Genomic DNA, 22,137 nt, shown 5'->3' on the forward strand with positions numbered 1-22,137 from the left:
TTCCTTTCTCTGCTTTTGATTTACTTCTCCAGGTTTTCCACTCTAGCTCGCTTTTTGCTCTGAGCCTGCTTTTCCCTGCTTGCTACCGAGGGCGGGTTTGTTGTAGCAGAGTCTGTACAGCGAGGTGATGTCCCGTCTCTGGTCTGAGCCCTGGGATAGACGATGGAGCGGCAATGAAAATACCAGTACCTGGGTAACAACAGGAACGCACATGACAAAATACATTTACGCGAAGTTTGAAAAGCGAGGGGAATGGGAAAACCTCTTGGTTTGAATTCAGAGCTCAGCTCTCCCTTGCATTCATTTCCCTTCCAAATTGTATTTTCTTCCAAAGAGTTTATTTGATGAAAGGCTTTTGCGTAATGGATGATCCTCGTGGGTCCCTTCCACCTCAGACTATCCTGTGATTGTGTTTGCCAGTACTGACATGAACTTACCTGTAAGGCCTAGGAAACAGCAAATCCAGAGCCTTTGGAGGGAAGAGTATCTGTGGTACGTGAAAAGCATCCCCCATGTGCTCACTGGGGTGTGTCGCATCACATTGCCATGTGTTACTGTAAAAGGGCAGGAGTTAAAGCTCTCTCCAGCCACTGCTCCTTAGAGTAGGGTGCTGTGACTGATTTGTCTTTTCTTTCCTGATGGTTATGGTACCTGGCTCATACACATGTATTTTTTCAATGTGTCTTGAAACCACAAGCTGTAAAATGTTTTCTCTGTAATGCTTACATTTAGTGTGAAAATTTAGTTATATCTAGGCAACTAGAATGACTTTAGACTTTGTAGTGCCCTGTTTTATTGATTGCTTTTTAAATTTCTTTTTTAATACAACATTGGCAAGAGTTGGGCATTACTGGGAGTTACCTGCACCTCTGCAAAGACTCCAGTTTTTTGAGTGTCTTGATAATTGGTGCTTATTTCCTGTGAAAAGGTACTTGGAGAATAGTTAGAGAGGAAGCACTATAAAAGTTGTATGTATGTAATAAAGAGGGCCCACAAGACCTAATTAGGTTTCTGAGCATTTAATTTTTCTTTTTAGTCTCATGTGGGTACCTTAAGCAGTCCCAGTTCCCATGGTAAATGCTCTTCATTAGGAATTTTTCCTGAGAGCCTACCTGCACATTGTGCCAGCACAGCTTTGATCTGGGATGTGTGGTTAGCTGACTGTTAGAATGTTGTCAGCTTTCCTCTAGAAACTCGATACAGAGCAGGACTTTGATTATAAACTTTTGATATGAGGGATGAACCATCTGACTTTGATTATAAACTTTTGATATGAGGGTTGAACCATCTGACTTTGAGGTGAGACTGTGAATGACAGCTTTTCCAGTTATGAAAAACTTGGGATTTTCACAATAGCATTTTTGATTTACTGAAAGAATTCAGGCGGACAAGAACCTCTGGAGGTGTCTAACACAATCTACTTTACTCCAAGGACATTCTTTGAGTGTGTTATGAGTGGTGATTACAGGTGAGTATTGTGCAAACCAGGCACTCTGCTGTCTGCAGCCCACCTCTGTAAACTTGTTGGCAGGCTCCTTTTATGGAGCTGCTTGTTGGATGAAGTTGACACGAGCTAACAGTAAACATAAAACATCTGTTACTTTTATTTTGTGTAGCTATTTTCACGTAAAACAGGTAAAATCAAGGGTTAATTTGTTCAGCATCTTATTGATACTGTAAAATGCTTTCAAATCAGCTGGCATAAAAGGAAATCATGGTTCACAATGTATGATGCAGGCAGCAGTACAAGAAAATAATTGCACATTAGTGAGCACCTTTGAAAGACTTGGTCAATTTCATTTCTGTGAAAAATGAACTTTTGTTACAAAAATACTGTCCAACCTCATTTGCTGACCTATTTAAAAATACCATCTCTGCCATAACTGCAGGTGCAAAGCAGAATTCAAATGTACTTTTGAAATAATTATCTTTTACCAGATCCTTTAAAATTAACCTTAGAATAAGCTCTGACCTTCAGAATATTCATCAGAATTCAGCTCTCAAAAGTGTTTTAGATTTTAGCCACTTGTAATTAGAAAAGGCTGCTTTTAAAATGAGTGTGAACATCATTCATACCGTCCACCTAAAGAGTATGAAAATACAAAATAGACATAAATATATATCCTTGTGTATGGATATGTAATTCTAAATTTGCCTTTGGCCATATCATTGGAAGTCATTATTTTAGAGTCCATATTAAAAATTAAAGGTAATTACTCTCACCTAAAGAGATTTTTACCCTGCTGCAAATGATTTATAGGTATAAAAAAAGCCCACAAAACCCAAGGCAAAAAATGCTAAAGGGATTATCCATCTTTGTATCTTGTCACATGACAAAAACTAAACAATCTCGCCTAATAACATCTTCAGCAAACCTTTGAGATGAGATTTGTGGAGGTAGCTGTTAGGGATTATTCTCCACTTAGCAGCATAGTTTAGTGTTACATATGTCCCACATCATGCAGCTGCAGGACTTCCTTACCTTCCTTTTTTCCAGTTTGTGCCACACTTTTGTCCAGACTTTCATGTGGTTTTTATATTGCATTCAGAATTGCAAGGGAAAGGATAAGGAATTTGGAGGAGTTTATTTCATACTGGTGAAGGATCCCAACTTTCTCTTCTTCCCTCTGTGAGCAGAAAAGAGCAATTTTCACAGCACTATAAATGTCCAGATGTTGCCTGTAGCCAGTGTGCCTCATCTCCCAGTCAGTTTGAGGGAGAGAGATGGATTTCTTATTTTCCAGAAATTCTTCCAGTTGCCTCCTTTTTAGTTACCCCTCCTTGTCTTTCATTCTCCATGCTTTCTGTATCACCCTTAATCCTGTAGGAGTGTAGTATCCCCATTTGTCAGTTTTAGATTCTTAAATAGGATCTACCTATGAGAGGCATTGCCATCACAGGTAAAAATTAATTGTGTCACTACAAGACAGGAGCAAAACTCTCGTATGTCAGCAGCAAAAATAGGTCAGAAGTATAATATGGGACCACAGAGGATGATTTGGCTGTGCTTGTGGGGTCCTGTGTGGGCTCTAAAGCAAAGGATGCTATTGCAAGAATTGCAGGAATTCTTTTGCCAGGGATTCTCTTTTCTTTCTTTGTAGTGAAGGTGCCAGTTAACATCAGTTTGTAGTGTGTGATTTGCAGCCATTGGGAAGCAGACTCTTCACTGTAGTGCATTCAGTGGGAGCACTGTTGCTTGGTCAGAGCTGAGGTTCTGTTGCTGGACTCTGCTTGAAGAGGTTTGAATCTCTTTTTTCAGGCTCATCAATGATTTGCTGTTCCTTGTAATAGAACTTGGTCAGTACTTGAAGATATTTCTGATAAGCATGCCGAGTTGACAGCTGCCTTTTGAAATCTGTGTTTCTTCACATCAATGTGCATTCACTCTGCAGGTTGCAGTGGTTTACTTCTGTGAGCTGTGTTGGGATCTGAGCACACCTGATATGGACTCTCAGAACTTGATAGCTGCAGATTTAGCGAATAAAATGGGAAGACTTTCCTTTTTACTGTGGCAAAGACATTCTTTAATGTCTGCATTTATCCCAGGTGTGTCTTGTAGGATACAGCTGAAATAAATTTTTAGTAAACTGATCTTTTAAAACTTTTTTAAAGTATTTCTAGAGAATTTCTTGTGAAGCTGTTGAGGAAGGCATAGGTTTCTTGTAGGTTTGCAAAAACAGTCACACAGCAGTGCTGTGTGTTGTACTGTCTCCATGGTTAAGTTAAACTTTTAGCTGTGAAATGAAAGGGAAAAATTGTATAACTGAATGCATCAGAATCTCTCCTTGCTTCAGCAAAAGGATTGCAGTTCTGGCTATGGCACTGTGATCACCACCAGCTTTTGTTTTATTTAGGAATTAGGATTTGGCAGTTCTTAAAGAAACACCTATGTGTAAGGAGTTTTCCCATGTGTTGTCAGTTGAGCCATTTAGACTGTTGGAATGCACTCTGTTAGGGGAAGAAGAATGAGTGAAACATTAATACCAGAGAAATAAATTAATTTTTATATTTTAAAGCAGTAACTAGTGTTAGCTGGTATTACAGGATTCTTGTGTGGGGGTTCCTTACTGTTGGGGTAGTATTTTGTTAGTCTTAGCATTCTACAGAACAGTGAGAAATTTTCTTGCAGAGCAACAATTGCTATTTTTCAGAAAATTGGAAACAACAAGCATGGAGTCTCTTCTAATGTTTTGGTTTGTGGTTTTTGTTTGAGGGGTTTTTTGTGTGTGTATGTGTATTCGCTGAAGGGAATTGAATTTTAAGTCTTTTAAAGAAGTTATGCTTTAAGAAAAGCAAAAAAGCAAATTCTCTCATAGATGAACTGGAATTTCTTGTGCAAAGAGTTCAGTTAAAAAAAAAAACCTTCGCTAGGAGCAATGCATCTGGTTACATATTTTAAGGGAATGTGAGGAGTTGTAAGGAAGGGCAAAATTGTGGAAGAATGCAAGAATAAAATTGCACTTCTATGTAAGCCACAAATTACTGTTAAGCTTGATGGTAATTTTGATCAGTTCTACAATACTGTTTAAGTGAACTGAAATCTAAATACTGTAGTCCAAATGGTGAAAGTTTATGTAGCTGATGCAAACAATATCCATCTTGTTCTCCTATCTGTTTTCCTGATCTAACATCTGCATGAATTGAGTGGAGATAATCACACTGGTGAGGAGGGAAATACTTATCTTCACATCATGCTTTTAAAGTGGTGCTTGGCACAGCAAGGAGCCCTGCATTTCTCTAAATTCAATGCATTATACAAGAGCAGATTTTTCCATGCCTTTCTTCATTCCACCCTTAATGTTGAACTTAAGATATTCATACTGAGACACTTCTTGGCTAGACCAACTTTGAAAACATGACACCTTCTGCAATCCCTCTTCATGTGATTTGAGCATGTTTTTATAAATGTGCTGAGATAACCATACTGTTGTTATTTGTAGAACGTGTCAAAACTGAATTTATAGTAGAAACTTATTTGTGTCTTGTGTTCCTGTACTGTGAGTGGCAAAATCTGGAAATACACCATAAAAATGGAGCAGAGCATGGTCCCTGCAGTTAAGTTTGGTTCCTAAGAATTTGGCTGTCTTGATGTCCTGTGATTGGTGACCATATGTGCTGACCATGTGGATGGTTTCTGATCTTTCCCCAGTTAAAACAAGAGATTCAGATGACTTAAATCCATTTTAATGCCATAGATCACAGAAGAGTATTTACCTTCTCCCTCCACTTTGAAGGCAGGCTTTAGACACCGTCCTTACAATGCGTATCTTGCCAGAAGGACTCTCTTGGAGTGGCTTGTTGGGATGTCCAGCAGGAATTTTGACAGGGGCTTTGGTTGTGCTTGCCGGCTTTGGTTTGGGGATCCGAGTTGGAATTGAACGACGGAAGGTATTGGTAATCTGGAAATAAACAAGAAAATAAATCCTGCCTTAGGGAGGAGAAACAAGAGGTGGTTTTAGCTTTGTAGTGCTTTTTCCAATTTGTAAACCTGAATGCACTGCTTCTAGAACTGTTTGTTTAAACTTCCTTTATCTTGTTTGTAATGAGACAGAAGCTTTGTATTTAACTTACCTACTTGATTGGGGAATGTCAAAGACTCTCAATGGACTGAAACTCAGAGTATAAATAAGAGGGGCTTCCTGTCTGTCAGCTGACTATCAGCCCTAGGTGCTGAGTGATGCAATGCCAAGTATTGAGCTGTGTGGGTTCTCTGGGTGATAATCATGAATCTGGGTGAAATTCCTCATGCAGAAGCAAATCTCGATTCAATCCTGAGTAGAGGGTAATACCCAGGTCATACTTTACTGTGAGAGATGATTCTCTCATCAGTAACCACTGTACACAAAATTAATTGTATTTGTGAGACAGCTCCCCCTCCAGAATGATTGTAGTCATATTTAATTGCAAAAAATGTGAATATGCCCCCCAAAAAGTTATTATGTGCATGGAAAAGGGGTGAAGAACTATAAAGGCAAGAAGTTTGTTTGAAAAGTACCATTATCTGAAACCAGGATTATACATACTGTACTCATGAGAACTTTTTTGCATCACAAGCATTTTATATTAGTTTTTCAGTCAAGCTAAGGGTAAAAGAACTTCATTTTTTTTAAAGATAACAAAATGGAAATTGTGTTCAAATGAGGACAATAAAAAATTGGAATTATGGTGACTTAATTATGAGTAAGAATGAGCTAGATCAAAACCCTTGTGGAGCGACAGAATGTAAGAAAATAAAGGTAGTGCAGAAGGCAGTCTCATACCTGAGGAGCTGCAGCTGTACTAATCACCAAAGATTAGGAACAGGCCTGCCCTTAATAGGCCACAGCTGTGTCCAATGAGGAGGAGTGCTACAAAAGAGTGGGTTAGCTGGGTGAGGGGGGAGTTGGAGTTTGTTGGCTGTGCTGTGGAGAAGAAGGAGTCAGTGCTGTGAGGAGCTGCCCATGAGACATCACCAAGAAGGTATGGAACTTTTGCAATATAATGACAACAAACCCTAGTGGTTATAATGATCTGTCTGGCCAGGTTTAAAAAAATAAAAGTAATCATAAATCATAAACTTGCTATTTACTGTAGATAATTATTTATAACAGGGTTTTCAATAGAATAAAGCTGAACCAACATCAGATCATTGCATGTGCTCAGTGTGGAGGAATCTGGGGAAAGTTTGTACATCACAGATGTGCTTAATGGATCATGAATAAGGAAAAAAATTAGCCTGGGCTTAATTGAAGTTTGATAACAAAGAGATAAAATAGTAACTATCTCCCAGAGCAGTGTGGTTTGTTTCTAGGAGTTCTGAAGGAGATGATTTTTAAAAATGCAGAATCCTTGTTAGTGATGTGCAGTTTACCACTGAAATTGTTGGTGATGCTAGAGGAGTGCAATGCTGCTTTAGATTAAAGCTTCACAGAAGATTCATAAATGTAACTGTTGAACTGATCAAAGTGTCAGTTAAGTAATAGGTTTGCCCACATGATTACTGATTTTGTTCAGAGATCAACATTTCTTGTCAGTGATAATATTCAGGTCTGTAGGTCAGATATTGTTATATAGGTTCATGCTATTGGATTATTTAATGATGAGACCCACGTGGGAGGGAAAGACCTAGGTAAGTTGAAAAAAAAACCCTTGATAGTGGTCTCTAACAAAATAATCTTGTGAAAACAGATTTTGTGTGCAAATTGTGGAAAAACAAGGAAAATTCTCAAGGTTAATGAGTGGCAAGTGGATAGGTAGCAGAGCAGTGACCTAGTTATTAATAGTATAGTGGAGATAGCATCTGAATCTCACAGACCCCTCTGATACTCAACATATTCATAAACTGCACAGGAAGACAGTACTGAAATGATAACATTTGCATATGGTATAACAGGGTATTAGAAGCAAGAGCTGACAGTAACTGAGGTTAGTGAGTAAAAAATGTGTCAGTTCGGTGTTAACAATTGAAAAATAATACGTGTAGGGAAAACTAGTTCATGTACAGTAGTGACATTTATTGTCAGTCAGAACACAGATCTTGGAATCCCTGTGAATTGTCCTCATTGCTCAGCAACTGGCTGTTATCATAAAGGTAACAGACAAGTCAGGAATTACTAGGAAAAGAATAGAAGAAAACAAATCTCATCATTTTTTAGTGTGTGAATCCAAACCATCCCATCCTACATTGTGAATGTTTTGCTGCGTTTTGCCAAACAGCTCAAGAAAGGGTATGCCAAAATGCAAAAAAGGTGGCAAAGACTATCAATTATGAAATGTCTTCTGAGTGAAGATTAATAACACGTGCTAAACCTCTTCAAGATCAGATAGTAGATGGTGGTGAGAAAAATCAGAAATGTAGCATTATGGTGACTAGGGCAATTTTCTAGTATGCTTGAGGGGGCATCCACTGGGAGTGGATTAAAGATATGTGAAAAGTGTTCGCTCTTGTCAATGAGCTAAGAAACTCAATGGGACAGACAGTTTTTGAGGTGATGATATCAATTGGTTTGGAGAGAATTTGTACTGATTTGGGGCATCAATCAAGGACTGCTAAACACAAAGATGTGTGGAGATGGCAGCTCTGAGTTGCAGGCTGCCAATGGCTGGGTTTTCTACTCTGTGTGCGTACTGAATGTTCACAGACATTTAACACTGGTCACTACCAAAGAGGAGATACGTAGTCTGAGTGTCTAAAACCTCTTTCATGCTTTTATTCTTAAAATCAGTATGTTTCAATTTGTAGCACTTTAAATTTTTTTTTAATGCATTGAGAAAGGAAAGCATTTGATTTGGAAGGTGAGGAGGGGAAAAGGAGATGCATTTTTCTTTCCCTGTGTTCCTGCAAGATTTTACCTCTAGGTGGCAGCGAAGATTTCCTTTTGTATTACATCCCAATATTTCACTTAAATCCCACTGAAACTCTTCGTTAAATGCTGAGTAAACAAAATCAGCGTGCATTTTCATAGTAGGCTGGAATTTTAGCATTCATATTGTTAGTACGAAAGGAAGCAAAAAAAAGAATTCACTCTTTGCCCCCAAACCAAAAGCATTTTGCTTCAATTACTAAAGGTGATGTATTAAGAAAGGAACTGATGTTGGAGGGGATAATTTGCATTACTGCTATGTGGCTTTCCATGAGTACTGAGTTGGAAGAGTTTGCCTCTGACCATGTGGTATGGCCTGGTAGATGAGGCATGGCATTGAGAATAAAATGCTTGGGTGGGCTATTACTGGCAGTGCTAATGCCTGATGTAATTATAGCAATGATAGAAAATGTCTGTTTCCCTTCTATAAAAATAATTACATTAAGTATATTGAGGTGTATAGATAAAAATATTTATGTCAAGTCTCGCATATTAAAGCGAGATTGTATCTCTAAGAGTTGTTTGGTTCAGGATCTTTTTGAGAAGTGTTCCAGTTCAGGGATTGCTTAGGTCACAAAGTGGTTGGAGTATTGTCTGGAGTTGATTGATCAGCCCTGTTAGTACTTCAGGAAGGTGTTTGTAGGCCCACATTTTTACAGGTTTTGTGCATCTGACTCTGGTATTCAGGCTGTAAGTTTTTATTGAATCAATGAAGAGTTAGGTGCTGAAATATTCCTGTGCTCTGGCCTATAGTTTGCACTGGTGTCTGGCTCATTAAAACCACTATTGACATTATGGTGTTCTGAGCCATCAGATTTCATTTCAAACACATTTTTTTCTTTGTGATTCAAAACTATCTATTTTGCAGTTCTGAATGACAGTATTAAATACATCTACAATATTATAATTTGGTGCCTAGAGCTGCATTATAACTGATGGACTTGTCAAGGTTTGATCTGCTTACAGAGTTTGTACTGCTCTCTTTGGCTTGTGTCATGTCTGATTGTAGCCACAATAACTGACTTGCTCTAACTCCTGGCATAGGCTCAAACTTGAGGGTAACAGTTGTATTATGGGGCTTTTTTCCTATGCAAATAAACAAATGAGCTTGCACTTCAATGATTGTACCAATCTAACTTCTGATAAAGGCAATGATTTAACAAACTGCCCATCTAGTTCTCTTCCTCCTCATACTGCACTTAAAAATTGGTTTATTTTTCATCATTTGTGATATAAATTCTAGACAGGAAGGAATGAATAATTTAAGTTTAAGGAAAACAGTTACTGACACTTAAGTTTTTTAATTCAATTACACATGTACCTAGATCAATGGCTAAACTTTATTTACTTTTTAAAACTTGTACTTTACAGCTCTTATCTGAGATTGGTAATTTGTTAACAGAGTATTTTGGGTCAGTTGACTAGACCTGTGCTTAAGCTGCTGTAAGATGTGCATAAGGAGGGAATGGTACTATGTGGGAATTGTCTGAAAAGCACTTGGAAGTAACCATATATAAAATTCTGCAGTGGTTTAGTTGTATGTGTACTGAAAATCCTTGTGCAATATTCCTAGGTCCTTCCCTGCTTCTTAGTGTAGAGGCATGTGAGGAGGTACATTGGCCATAGCAGGACTCTATCTCCAGATGTCTGGTTTGGTTTTTAGACAGACCTGAATGACTGAAAACCCCTTATATATAGATTTTGTTGGGTGTTTTCATTTTGATTTTTAACTATGTATGGGAAATCTGTGCGCACACCATGAATTACTTCAGTTCTCTTCAAATGTATGCATCCTTTCCACCAACTCATTCTCTCCTTCAAGATGAATGTTTTTAGTCTTCCTGATCCTTTTTTGAACCCTTCTTTGTATTCTGAATTTGCTGGCTTTGTGTTCGTTAATGCTGTTTAGCTATGTCTCTTGAGTTCCCATCTGTAGGCCACTTTTTCTATCTGCTATCTTTCTAAGTCAGAGAAGAGAAAAAAAGATATGTTTGTTCTTCAAAAAACAAGCTGAACTGCCTCTCGTGGTCTGGAGATCCCTTGTGGGTTCTCATTAATGCTCTTGAACATTAATGCCCTCAGAAACAAAATGTTGCCCAGGAGTGACCTGTCTGAGCAGTTATGCAGTTTTCCTTTACCTGCTATGTCTAAGTAAACATCAGCAAATAATTACTGTAACAACAATGACAACCCCAAAAGCATTAAACTGACCACTTTTAAATTAGATTATGTGGTATGTCTATCTGTAAGTGTAATAGCACCATACTGCTTCAAGGCATTAGGCTTGGAAAATAACAGTGCTTAGCTGGAGAAATGAACAGTTAAAGCTAATTTTCAAGGCAAGCAATGATCTAAGGCTCTAGAAGGTTGCATTTTAATTTCATTTCATAATTAATTCCTGCAGCAGACATCAGCTGCCTGTAATAGGATTTGGCAAAAGAAGGCATGCTAGAGTGAGAACTCTACACAGAGACTACATTTCTTGTCTCAGCAAATGACAGTGGGTACTGTCAGGGATAGGGACAAACACTAGCACAGGTGACAAATGAGAAATTTTCACATTATTGTGAAAATGGCCCTTCTAATTTTAAGAAGACAATGGAGAGTGCATGCTCTGAAATATCAGGATGTGTATTCCATACCCACTTTTTTTCTCATCCATTGGGAGCAGAGACAGCTTATTTATATGGGCCAGCTTTTAACACAATGCAATGCTTGCTTTAGGGAGTGGTCTAAAGCAAGTGTGTGTGGGAGTGTCAAGGAGAGAAAATGTTTCTGTGCTGTTAAAGTGGTTCTCCTGCTTTTGGTCATAATCCTTTCCTTTCCCTTCTGAAAGTATGATGTGTGATTTGCTTCTGGTTTGAACTTTATTCATTTAAATGCGGGGAGGGTGTAGTATTTATGCTGTAAGTTTTCTACTTTTTTTTTTTTTTTTTTTTTTTTTTACATTGTAGCACTTGATCTAGGAGAAATAACTTTCTCAGTGCTTAAATTTTTAGTTTAAGAAATTTGAGTGTCATTTGCAGCTGTACTGAAAGTGTCCAGGGGATGGTGCTGAAGATCCTTTACTCAGAAGTCCATGTCTGTATGAGCACAAGTGTGCCTCTTGCCAGACTTCAGTTTGTTCCTGGATGATTGAATGCAGTCAGAAAGAAAGCCAGGTCTGCAAGTGAGAACGAGTTAAGATTAAGTGATAAACTTGAATATTCCCTTTGGTCTCCAAGCCAGACAACTTTGGCTGAAATTTCTGGTTAGGCATCCTCAGCTGCACAGAGCATTTAGATACTTCCTTTTCTTTACTGTTCTTTTGCTAGGCCCTGGCATTTGTTTTCTAGGAATCCAAAGTGAGAAGTCTCAGTTGCTCTGAGTTCCCTTTCATGCAGCACACCTGTGTGTGTGACTGCACTGCGATGTGTGAGCAGGAGCAGTGTAATCCTTACTCTCGCTGTCTCACTCAGGGTGAGACTGCCAGGCTGGTGCCTGGCTTGGCTCACTGCATTGTCACACCACATAAACAGCTCAGCAGAGGGAAAATGACTCCTCAGTAATCTAGAGTCATAGCACTTGAGCTATTAAGTGGAAGAGCAATTTGCTTTATTTAATCTGGAGAAAACAAAACTGAGAAGCGATGTGATAATTGTCTTCTAATATGTGTTGCAGAGAGAGTAATTTTCCAAGTCCAGTGAGGGGACAGGAAAAAGAATACTGGAGTACAATTTCAGCAACGTAAATTTAGTGTAAAAATTAGCAAGATTCTTAGTGACAAGGGCATTTCAGCCCTGTTCCAGATTCCTGGGTAAAGGTGGCATTGCAGAAGTTTTTTAGAGCTATATGAACTAGGTTTTTATTTGGAAAGTTTTAAGTCAAGTTATAGTGAGGAAATAGGCTCAAAAATGTCTTGACATCATTTTTAAGCTCTGTTTTATGAGTCTTCTACTCTTCTGCTGATATTTGCTTTATTACAACTCTCTTGGTTTCAATAATATGGCATTTTTGACAGAAAAATCAGTATTAATATTAGAAATTACTTCCATACATGTGGCACAATTTACACTAATGCACTTGAATGCGTTGCTGTGATCTTATCTCCTGAAAGCAGAGTTTAAATCTACTTTCTGATGGTGGGGAAAAGAAGAGTGGTTGGAGGCAGAAGTTGTATTTACAGTTTCTAAAATTCTGTTATGTGTCTTGCTTTTCTTGGGACATGTCTTCACTGGCAAGTGTGCTGATATTATTTTAAACTTTGGATAACTTAAAGACTCATTTCTAGAAGATAATTGATAAGATGTAGTGACGGGTAACGTGGTGTTGTGGGTTAACAACTGTTCATTGCTGTTCTTCCCTTTGCCCCTTGAAAGTTCAAGGGGTCTCAGGCGCCCTGATAGGGCACTTGGGGGTCCCTAGGAGCAGAAGTGTGGCTTTTTTAGCACACTGAACACGCTGCAATTGCACTTGTGTCCCACACAGGGGTGTGCTGGCACTTGTGTGTTCCTGCAGGTGCTTAGGTGTCGCTGCTGTTGGAGAGAATACAGCCCTGGTGGGACCAGCAGTGCTGCTCTGCTGTTTGTGGAGAATGATCCTCCTCTGCCAAGGATCTTCCAGTACAGACTGGGGACACATAGGGATATTTGGGTGTCTTAAGGCAATTTTAAAAGGTGTTTGAAACTGCTCTTATATGCATACATGCCTTTTAACGTGAAATGTCTTCATTATCAATATTGTCTGTTCAAAAGCTTTGAGTTTGTTTTCCCCATGTTAGCAAATTTTTATGGTGAAAAGGTGAGAGGTTCTGCATGGAGAAGGAAAAAGACCCTCTTGTTTTTACCATCATGGCTTTTTTCTGTTTGTGAGTAGGCTGTTTTTCTCTTGGAAGGCCACATTAAAAGGTGTGTAAATCAGAGTCCTATTTTCAGTTTATGTATTTTTTCCCTACTATATATAAAATGCTAATTAAAACAAAAGACTCTACCTTTTGTTCAGCGAAGATTGATGTTTTTCAGGACAAACCATGACCTATAGAGGCTTGAAATTGAGACAATTAAGGATAAAATGTAGGTACTAATCACATTCGAAGCTCCCTTGCTCAGATTTTGCACAAATCAATTAACTTCTCTCCCAAGAGACACAGAATTATTTAAATGGTACTGCTGAATGTTTGCTGTATATTTGAAGTGCTTTGTGATGTATTTGTATGCTAGATTGTATCTCTGCAGACAATGTTGATGGGTCCAGGACTTGGGCAGCAATTGCACTACAAAATGCTCCTTTTCCTTTTTGCTTGTCCATTCAGTTGTGCTGATGTAGCTCTTTAATAAAGCTGTGCTGTGAAATGCATCCTGTTTTGTTGAGGTTGTTTGGGGTTTGTTCTGTTTTGTTTAATGAGGATTTGTGGCATATGGCTTTTTGTTGGTGGGTTTGCTTTTGTGTTTTTAAATCCAGGTTAGTTTCTTGACCTGGTTCACAGTGCTGCCTTCTGGAAGTGGTGACAGCACAACTGAAAGGGCACTAATTTTATAATTTGGGTTGAGGTAGAGGCAAAAAAGAGGAGGGAGATTGTTTGGCCCATCCCTCTTTGAAGACCCTGTGATGTCAGACCACTGCATGGGAAATGAAGAGACATTGATTAAAAGAGGCCTTTTCACTTGCACTCCAGAACTGTTTCTCAAGAGTACTTTGTGGTCAGAAGAGAATACTATTCAGTTGGCAGCTCTGCTATTTGAGGCTTTCTGACTGCCCACAGTATGGTGGGTCATTGGGTAATGTGCTAGCTACAGCACAGAGAGAATTCAGCTACATTTCACAGCCACTGGCTGCAGATCTGTGAAAACACTTCATGTGCCGAAATTTTTATGGTTTGTCTTTTTTTTTTGAGCAATCTCCCACTATAAGTACTTGGTGTGAATTTTAAAACATTTTTACACACCCACTTGCGCTGTATTTGAACCATAAGATCTTTTTCTCTTCTGTTTCTTGGTAACATAATGTTTTGGTAGTCTTTCCTTAAGCCTGGAGATTAGGCAGTTGTCAGTTTTTGTTTTGCCTGTCTCAATATCTGTTTCCTAGGGACAAAGTCATCCTGCAGATGGTTCCTCCATTTCCATCATCTAACCCTGCAGCATCCATTGAATCTTACTCAGAAAAGAGAGCTGTACTATTCTGTTTCTGATTATTTTTTCCCTAGTGTGGGGAGCACGCCTTCCTAATCCCTGCCTGAAATGCTTACATACAGATCTTTTTCTTATTACAGCCTTACATACTGTCCCCAGACACTGTACTGGCTACAGTGCTTTGGATCAGGAAGATTAGCAGTCTGCTCCTGTAATTTTTGTCAATTCTTTTTCTTAATTAGTGGCTTGAAGGAGGTCTTTAAATAACTTGAAATACTACCTCAGAGTTGATGGATGGGTGCTTTGGTCTCAGATTACCATTATCGCTTGGTATTCTCTTCTTTTTGCTTTTCCTCCTTTTCCCTCCCTCCCCTCATCCATCCTCCCTGAAGGGACAAAAATTGCAAGTATTTCTTCTGAGACATTTAATCACATATAAACACCAAAGTGTTGGTGCTGCCTTCTCTTGTGTCTATTTGATCATTCACTGAAATAAACCCAACATGGTGAAGGAAAGTGGGCTAGTAACTGCTGTCATTTTTTAATCAGTTAATTCTCCCTTTTGCTGGGAACTAAACATAAGGAGAAAGGAGGTAGATTTTTAGACCATAGAGACGCTTGCCAAGAGTTTTGGAAATGAGAAGAATTGATATTATGATCTGCTGAAAACTTTTTATGCTCTCTTTCACAGCTTAATCCCTCTGATATATGCTTCTTGTTATGTGACCTTATTTCCCCATAACATTTAAATGAACCATTACATACCTGTCAGACTTTGGGCTTTTGAGCAACTGCTGAAAGCAAAAGTGTCTCAGCCTCCAAATTAACAGCAATACTTACCACTTACAGAGTAGTTGAAATCCTAGAAAAGCTGCCTTACTTGTCAAACTTTAATGTGATTATGCTTGATGTTTTTGTTCAGAGTGCTTGAATCAATGTGCAGATAACTTAGTCACATTTCTCCTTGCTCTGCTGTTTTCTCATTGTCTGCCAAGGAAGCAGGTGGCTATTCCCACTCAGCAGAATGAAATACTCTGAAATATGGAGTGGTGATCTGAACAACTCGAGGTTAATTTGTAAATCAATAATTTGATTCCTTAAGCTATGCATTCTGTTTGCTATTTTATGACGAAATTACATCTAACTACTTTCTGTTTAAACAAGTAAGTTTCAGCTCTCAGCAAATACACCCAGGTGCTTATTTTCTCTGCTTTGAAATTGATCTTGGCAATTCAAACCGAACAAACCTGTTTCATTGTGCAAACCTTATTTTCAGGCAAAAGTAATTAATTGATTTTTTTTTTTATCTGTTGGAATGACTGACAAAAATTTTGCTGTCAAGTCAGTTAAACCTTCACAAAGGTTGTTTCATCAGTAGGGGGATGTAAGCATCTCTTAATCAAGATGCATTTTCAGGAAATGTAGCAATTTCATCTCCAGGTAGTGCTGATGCTTCTTACTTAGTTAATGGTCATGAGTGGCCGCTTCCTTTGTCTTTTGTTAATTAGTTACTGATAAATCATTATGAGTGTAAGGCAGGGACAGAAGTACTGCCTGTTAAATGATTATACTTCTAAATGGTGTGACCTTTCATCCAGGTTTTGTATTCAAATCTTAGCTTTAAAGGCTGAACTTGCTTATTCATAAGAGCTTGGTAAGTGTCCAAAGGACTACGTGTGCTTATTGCTATGCCCTTATTTGTACTTTTCTTTTATAAGATAATCTAATAGATGGCCAGGTGGTTAATGATCAACACACTTCTGTGTATTTTTGAAGGTAGATCTGAATTTTTTTTTTCCTACATGTTTTTTAGGTCTAACTGAAGAAAGTTTTAGTGTCTCTGGAGGACAAGCATTAGTCCTTTAATTTCAGGAGAATTTGGTGTTTGTTACTATGCTGGCAAGTGACTACTTCAGACACAGTTATTCAGTACCACAGTTATACAAGTACCATGCTTGTAATGTGTTCCTGCAGAGATCTTAGCTATAGATCAGCAGGTTATGCAGGATCCTAAAGAACAGAAGTGCAGAGAAGGTATTTTGAAGGTACTGATTTTTGGGCTCTGAACTGAGCCCTGCAGTTAAGAATGTGCAGCCTGAATTTAATTAGGTAACTTGTTTGTTTAATTAACAAGCTCTAAAAATTATGATTTTGCTTTTCCTGAGGTCTGGCTGCTCTCTTCTTCAGCAACTTTTGCTGAGGTAGGTGTGAGTCAAAGTTTGCTTTGCAGAATAAAACAATGTACTCCTTCTGACCTAGGTCTTGGTCAGAGCTCGCTTGTGCAGCCATGGAGATAGGTTCTTCTTCCTTGTTTTGTCTCCCTCTTTTATGAAGCCTAGTAACTTCAGATTATATAAACTAGGGTTATGCAGTTCCACAAACAACTTCTCTTTTTGAAATTGCCATTGTTCAACTGTAATACATATGTTATTATCCATTTCTATCATATATAATTCTTTCTTCCCACTGTTTACTGAAAAAAAGTGTACATGGGCAGTGGACTTTGCTTTTCAACAGAAACTGTTCTAAAAGTAGGTATTATCTACAGTCATAAACATTTTATTTCCTGTCAATCAAAAGGACTTAAAATGATACAAGTCCCCTTGTTATGTGAGATCATGGGCCAAGGTTCTTTGCTGAATCCGTTGCTAAGTTATACTGCAGAAATATTTTTTTTCCTCTGGGGAATATAGGCAGAATAAAGATAAGGGTTTAGTGAATAGGGACTTTGCTTACTTGCGAACTTCCTTGTTGATTGCAGAAGGTTGCAGTTTTTAATTTTTTAAAATTAATACATACTACCACCATCACCCTGACAGCATTAAATTTATAGGCATTTAGAATAGAACTTTTTTAGAATAAAAGAATAGAATAGGATAGAAAATAGAATAGAACTTTTTAGAATAAGAACAATTGTTGCAATTTAGATTTGGAGTGTACAGCTTTTGTGAAAAAGAGGAGTTTGAAAGTGCATTCCAGATGTTCTGGACTGATTTTTGTTGCATGTGAAGCTGTTCCACTATTAGCAATGTTTCATGGGAAATTAAAATTGACTGTTTGGGCACATTACATTTCTGTGCTTTTCCTAGCACAAATACTGTAATTGTCACTGAAATACCTTAACCTGCTTTGTCAATTCTATTTATCCCAGACCCAGAGGCCTGCATCTTTGGAGACTTGATCTACTATTGCTTCTTAATGCTTCTGCCTAACTTTCTCTATCTGTGAAGTAAAAAACATGAAGGTATGCCATAGTTTGGTAGTCTTGTTCCTTCTTCAGAGTACTTGTGTGATGTATACTGCTTGTCAGATTTGTGACTAGGAGTTAAGATTAAATCTGATTATTGTTTGTAAATCTATTCTCCTGAATTATTGTTCAGAAATATAAATGTTACTGTTTCTTGTTTTACATCATACCTAAATGATTGCAGTTTTTCTATTATATTGGGAAAAAACCCTTGTTTGGGGAGAATATGCTTTGTGATACAAGCTTGTGAACTTGGTTCACTTACAAGCAAAGTTTGCATGAGGGTTTAAAAAGTTTTACCCAAACACTGTTATACAATACATAATATTTTGTGTATGATGTAGTGATAATTACCTGAAATGAGAGGGCTAGAAGGAATTGGGAAATAGAAGGGAAGATAATGAAACAAGTCTTATCTGAAGTTAGCAGGCAGTATTATGGCTTAATTCAAACTCTACCATACATGCAGAAAAAAATACAAACCACACATAACAAACAAAAAATATTCAGCAAGCAATGATGAAAATAATCAATCATTTACTGGGGTTTTTTTGTAATGTTAAAATATTTTACCAAGACAAGTTGCAGTCAAAAGTAATGTGAGTTATTTTGAAAATGGCAATACATAAAGATGCATTTATACAAGTGCAAGACTAAATATTTTACATAACTGTATTTCAATGAGAAGATATACAGTAAGTGCACACTTGATAACACTAAGCAGGCAAAACTTAACGTTAGTTCCATATGCTGCTGTATAGTTCATGCACAGATCTTTCCCAAAGAGGCTGTTCCAAATCATTCTTGCTGGGATGAAAAACAGGATGGGTTGCTGGTAAGGGTGTCAGCATGGATGGGGGTCAGTTATAGACATTACTTACTGTAATTTGTGATTGCCGTGGCAGAGGAGTGGCTGTTGGGGTGATAGTAATACTGCTGGTGATTTTATTGGTGGGCTTAGTGGGCAGGCCATTAGCTAGGGCTGGAGTTCTGCTGTCTTGCACTGCATTGCAAGGGCTGGTGGGCTTGGAAGCGGTGAGAGCTTGCACATAAGGACTTCCTAAATGAATGTGGATCTTGTTATCCTCAGTAGTTATGACACTTGATCCTGTACTGTTAGATCTCTGAAACTGCCATGATGACTGTCTGTCTGGGGATACTCTAAAAACAGTGTGCTTGGCTCCTGTTTCCAAAGGCTCCGAGGAGAGTGTTTGTTCCTGAGAACTTGAGCTGGGCAAAGCCAAAGGGGACATTGTTCTTTCAGGAGTTAGAGAACCACACGATTCAGGAGTTTGAGATCTTGAAAAAGTAGTAGTCATAGTAATAGGAGAAATTACATGCTCTGGGGTCATGTAACCTTCTCCTGCTTTTGATTTTACAGGTGTTAAGGAGGCGTTTTGAATAATGGTTATTCTTTGCTTTGGAGTGCCACAGTTGGGTATAACTGCTGTGCTGGTGTAGGAGTGAGGGCTTTCAGTGGTAGGACTGGTTATTTCCAGGGTTGCTGTGTTCTGTCTATGGTCTGGAGTTACTTTTATGTGAAGGGGTTGGCCGGGTGTATGGCTTAGCACTAGATCTCCAGTCTGTGCACAGTTTCCATTTTGCTTTGTGTGTATCTTTCCATTTTGAGGATGGCTCTCTTTGGACCTCATCCAAGGGATCCACAACTTTTTGTTGGCGGCATTTGCGTTGGATGAGTTGCTTTTGAAAGACGCTGTTTGTTCCTCCTCATTATCACTGTCTTCATAGAGCTGCCCATTTACGACCGTTCGCTCCAAAGGCATGAGGGTTTTGTAATCGGGTGGCTCGTTGTCTGCTGGATCTGTTTGGATTTCTTTAGAAAAAACTTGCACATCTGGAACTTTCTTTCCATTGAGACCAGGCCTGATATTCTTGCTGAAGGATCTGTACCTCTCCAGCTCTTTGGTGAGGCTCTCCATCTCTCTTGCTAACTCCCTGTTTTTGTTTTCTTGCTGGAGGAGTTTCTTCTGTAAGACTGTGTGATCACCTCGCAGGTGGCAGATTAGGTCTTCTGTTGCCACGTATTCATGAACTTTCTCTTTCAGTGCATCTACTTCTCTGGAAAGGTGACTCGATTTAGCTTCCTCTTCTCTGAGTTTCTTGAAAAGGCGCTCCTGATTGGACTCTGCCTTTTCTGTTAATTTATACCTCGCCAATTCCATTTTCACAGCCTCCAACTCCTCGGAGAGGAGCCTGGCTCTGTCCTGTTCACTGACATATTTTCGTTCTAGAGACTCAAATTCATCTTCAGTTTTCATAAGATCATCTTCTACTGACTTCATTTCATTGAGCTTCTGCTTAAGCCTTTCAACTTCTTGAGAAAGCTCTTTGATTATGTTGTTTTCCTGCTGCAAGGAGGTGCTGGATTTAGTACTCTCCTTACGTTTACTTTTAAGAAACTCTTTTTCAACATCTTCCAGGGACTGAAGTCTTTTACTTAAAATATTCACTTTGGAAACAAGATCACTTCCTTTCTCCTCTTCTGCTTTCAGTTTGTTTTTCAGTTCATCTCTTTCTTTTGTAACACTGGACATTTTTTCCTCTGCATCAGATTTTGATTTCAGTGCCTTTTTACTTTCCTCCATCAGCTTTTCTGTAACTGACATCACTTTATTTTGTTCCACCTGAAGCTGGGAAGTTGCAGCTTGCAGCTTTTCTTCTGTTTGCTTTATTTTTTCACCCATAGTTTTTCTTTCATCCACCAGCATCACTGTTAAACTCTTCAGCTTTGTTAAATCTTCTTTAAGTGTAAACTCAGTTTTTTCTAACTTGCTTTCAATTGCTTCAAGCTCACCAACTCTAGCTTTTAAACCATCCAGCTCATGGGACAACTGCTTTGTTAAAATTTTTTCTCTTTCTAGGTTGCATTTCAGGGAGTAACATTCCTGTTTACTCTTGTTGAAAGCATCTTCTAGTTTCTCCAGCTCCATAATTCTTTTATTAAGTTTATCCACTTCCCCTTTAAGGTTCTTGCTCTGTGATGCTTCTTGTTCTAACTTTCTATTAAGTTCTCTGCACTGATCTTCCATTTTTATGAGCTCTTCATCTTTTCCTTCCATCTCTAGCAGCCGTTTCCGTAGTTCTTCTACTTCAGTCATAAGTGCAGTGTTCCCACACTCTCCCTTATTTATCTTATCTCTTATGTCTTGCAGTTCTTCTTCTGCCTTTCGTAAAGATCTGTTGGTCTCTTCCAGCTCATCAATTTGCCGGCTGAGAGTCGTTAATTTGAGCCGGAGCTGGCGATTCTGGCTGTCTTCATTGGTTAGTTTGGCCATCATTGCTTCTTGGTCTTGGGAAATCCTACTGCTCTGGGCCTGAATTTCAGCCTCCAGCCTGCTGGATCTCTGTTTCTCTTCTTGAATTTTTGCTTCAGCAAAAGTCAGCTTTTCGTGTGCTTGTTCTGTAGAAGTGGTTAATTCTTGAATTTTTTTACTTTGTTGATTCACCTGCTCAGTGAGTCTTTGCTGTTCATCCACCACCATTAAAGCAAAGGATTTCAGTTTAGTCAATTCTTCTTTCAGTTTAGCTATTTTCTTGTTGTTTTCCTTTTCTTTTTTTGCTTGATATACTGTCTCTTGTTCAAGAAGCTTTTTCAATCTGTGGGAGGAAATAATATTGTATTTTGTAGCCATTTTAGTGGGCATTTAAAAACACACTTGAAATACTAGGACATTTCTGCCACATGTCCATGAACAACATCCACTTGTAACTAGAAGCAGACCTCTCCTTGCAGCATTATTTGGAAGTGCCCACTGGTCCTACTTCCTATTCAGAAGTTCTTTGGTAATGAACACTTCAGCATGATCATTTAGACTTAGCAACTTCTTATTGTGCCCCTTTAATTACATTTGCAACTTTTGACAGGGATCAGTGCAACAAAACTGTTCCGTTATTCTGCACTGGAACTGTGCTTCCCTCGGCTGTTTGCTGAGGCTAGGTATGTCTGTGCAAACTTTGTCTGTTTTTTTGTGTGTGCTTTTTTTTTTTTTCAAGAAATGTGATTATTACAATGCTTGAGAAATTAGGTCAGTGCAGGCCTCAAGGGCAGATATAATTTACACATCATAAACCTCCTAGCTTTGTTACTTATAAACCATCCTGATATTTTAAAATCAAACCTTAAGGACATTTGAGTATGTGAAGGAAATGTAGCCACAAAGGGCAGTTAGACTGCCTAATGTGAATTCCTGAGCAGCACACCAGAGCAAAATGAGGTAAGTCTGTCCTTAGTGGAAGTGCAGGCCTTGTGACTTCATGTCTAATACACATACACACACGCACACAAAAATGCAGTCAGCAGATAAACAGGCATTCAATAGTGCCTTTAGAACTTAACAAAGCTCAAATGTCTTAATGTGTGTTAGACCTGGATTTGCAGATATGCCTCAGTGCATTGCTGCTTTTACATGATTCTTGAAGG

The 22,137-nt window shown here is 38.5% G+C and overlaps 2 protein-coding genes across 6 annotated transcripts in view; one reads left to right on the forward strand and one right to left on the reverse strand.

The window, feature by feature from the left end:
• CMSS1 (cms1 ribosomal small subunit homolog) overlaps nt 1–22,137 on the forward strand; it is a 223,665-nt gene that overhangs the window by 1,026 nt on the left and 200,502 nt on the right. Inside the window, exon 1 of one of the 3 annotated variants that reach the window (XM_064725699.1) lies at nt 6,355–6,459. The exons of the other annotated variants lie outside the window; for them this stretch is intronic. Coding sequence (XP_064581769.1) covers nt 6,441–6,459 — 19 coding nt within the window. The 5' untranslated portion in view covers nt 6,355–6,440. Of the gene's footprint in view, nt 1–6,354; nt 6,460–22,137 lie in introns of those variants that run through there. 3 annotated transcript variants of the gene reach the window in all.
• Nucleotides 1,587–22,137, reverse strand: part of FILIP1L (filamin A interacting protein 1 like) — a 188,629-nt gene continuing 168,078 nt past the window's right edge. For 2 of the 3 annotated variants that reach the window (XM_064725663.1, XM_064725673.1), the window contains 3 exons: nt 18,578–21,314; nt 5,215–5,399; nt 1,587–3,948 (listed from right to left, as the gene is read on the reverse strand). In XM_064725663.1, the coding sequence (XP_064581733.1) occupies nt 3,858–3,948; nt 5,215–5,399; nt 18,578–21,314 (3,013 nt within the window). In that variant the 3' untranslated portion in view covers nt 1,587–3,857. The remainder of the gene's footprint in view (nt 3,949–5,214; nt 5,400–18,577; nt 21,315–22,137) is intronic. The other variant, XM_064725653.1, reaches the window with a different exon arrangement.

The sequence above is a fragment of the Zonotrichia leucophrys genome, chromosome 1 (genome assembly GCF_028769735.1).
Source record: "Zonotrichia leucophrys gambelii isolate GWCS_2022_RI chromosome 1, RI_Zleu_2.0, whole genome shotgun sequence".
NCBI lineage: Eukaryota > Metazoa > Chordata > Aves > Passeriformes > Passerellidae > Zonotrichia > Zonotrichia leucophrys.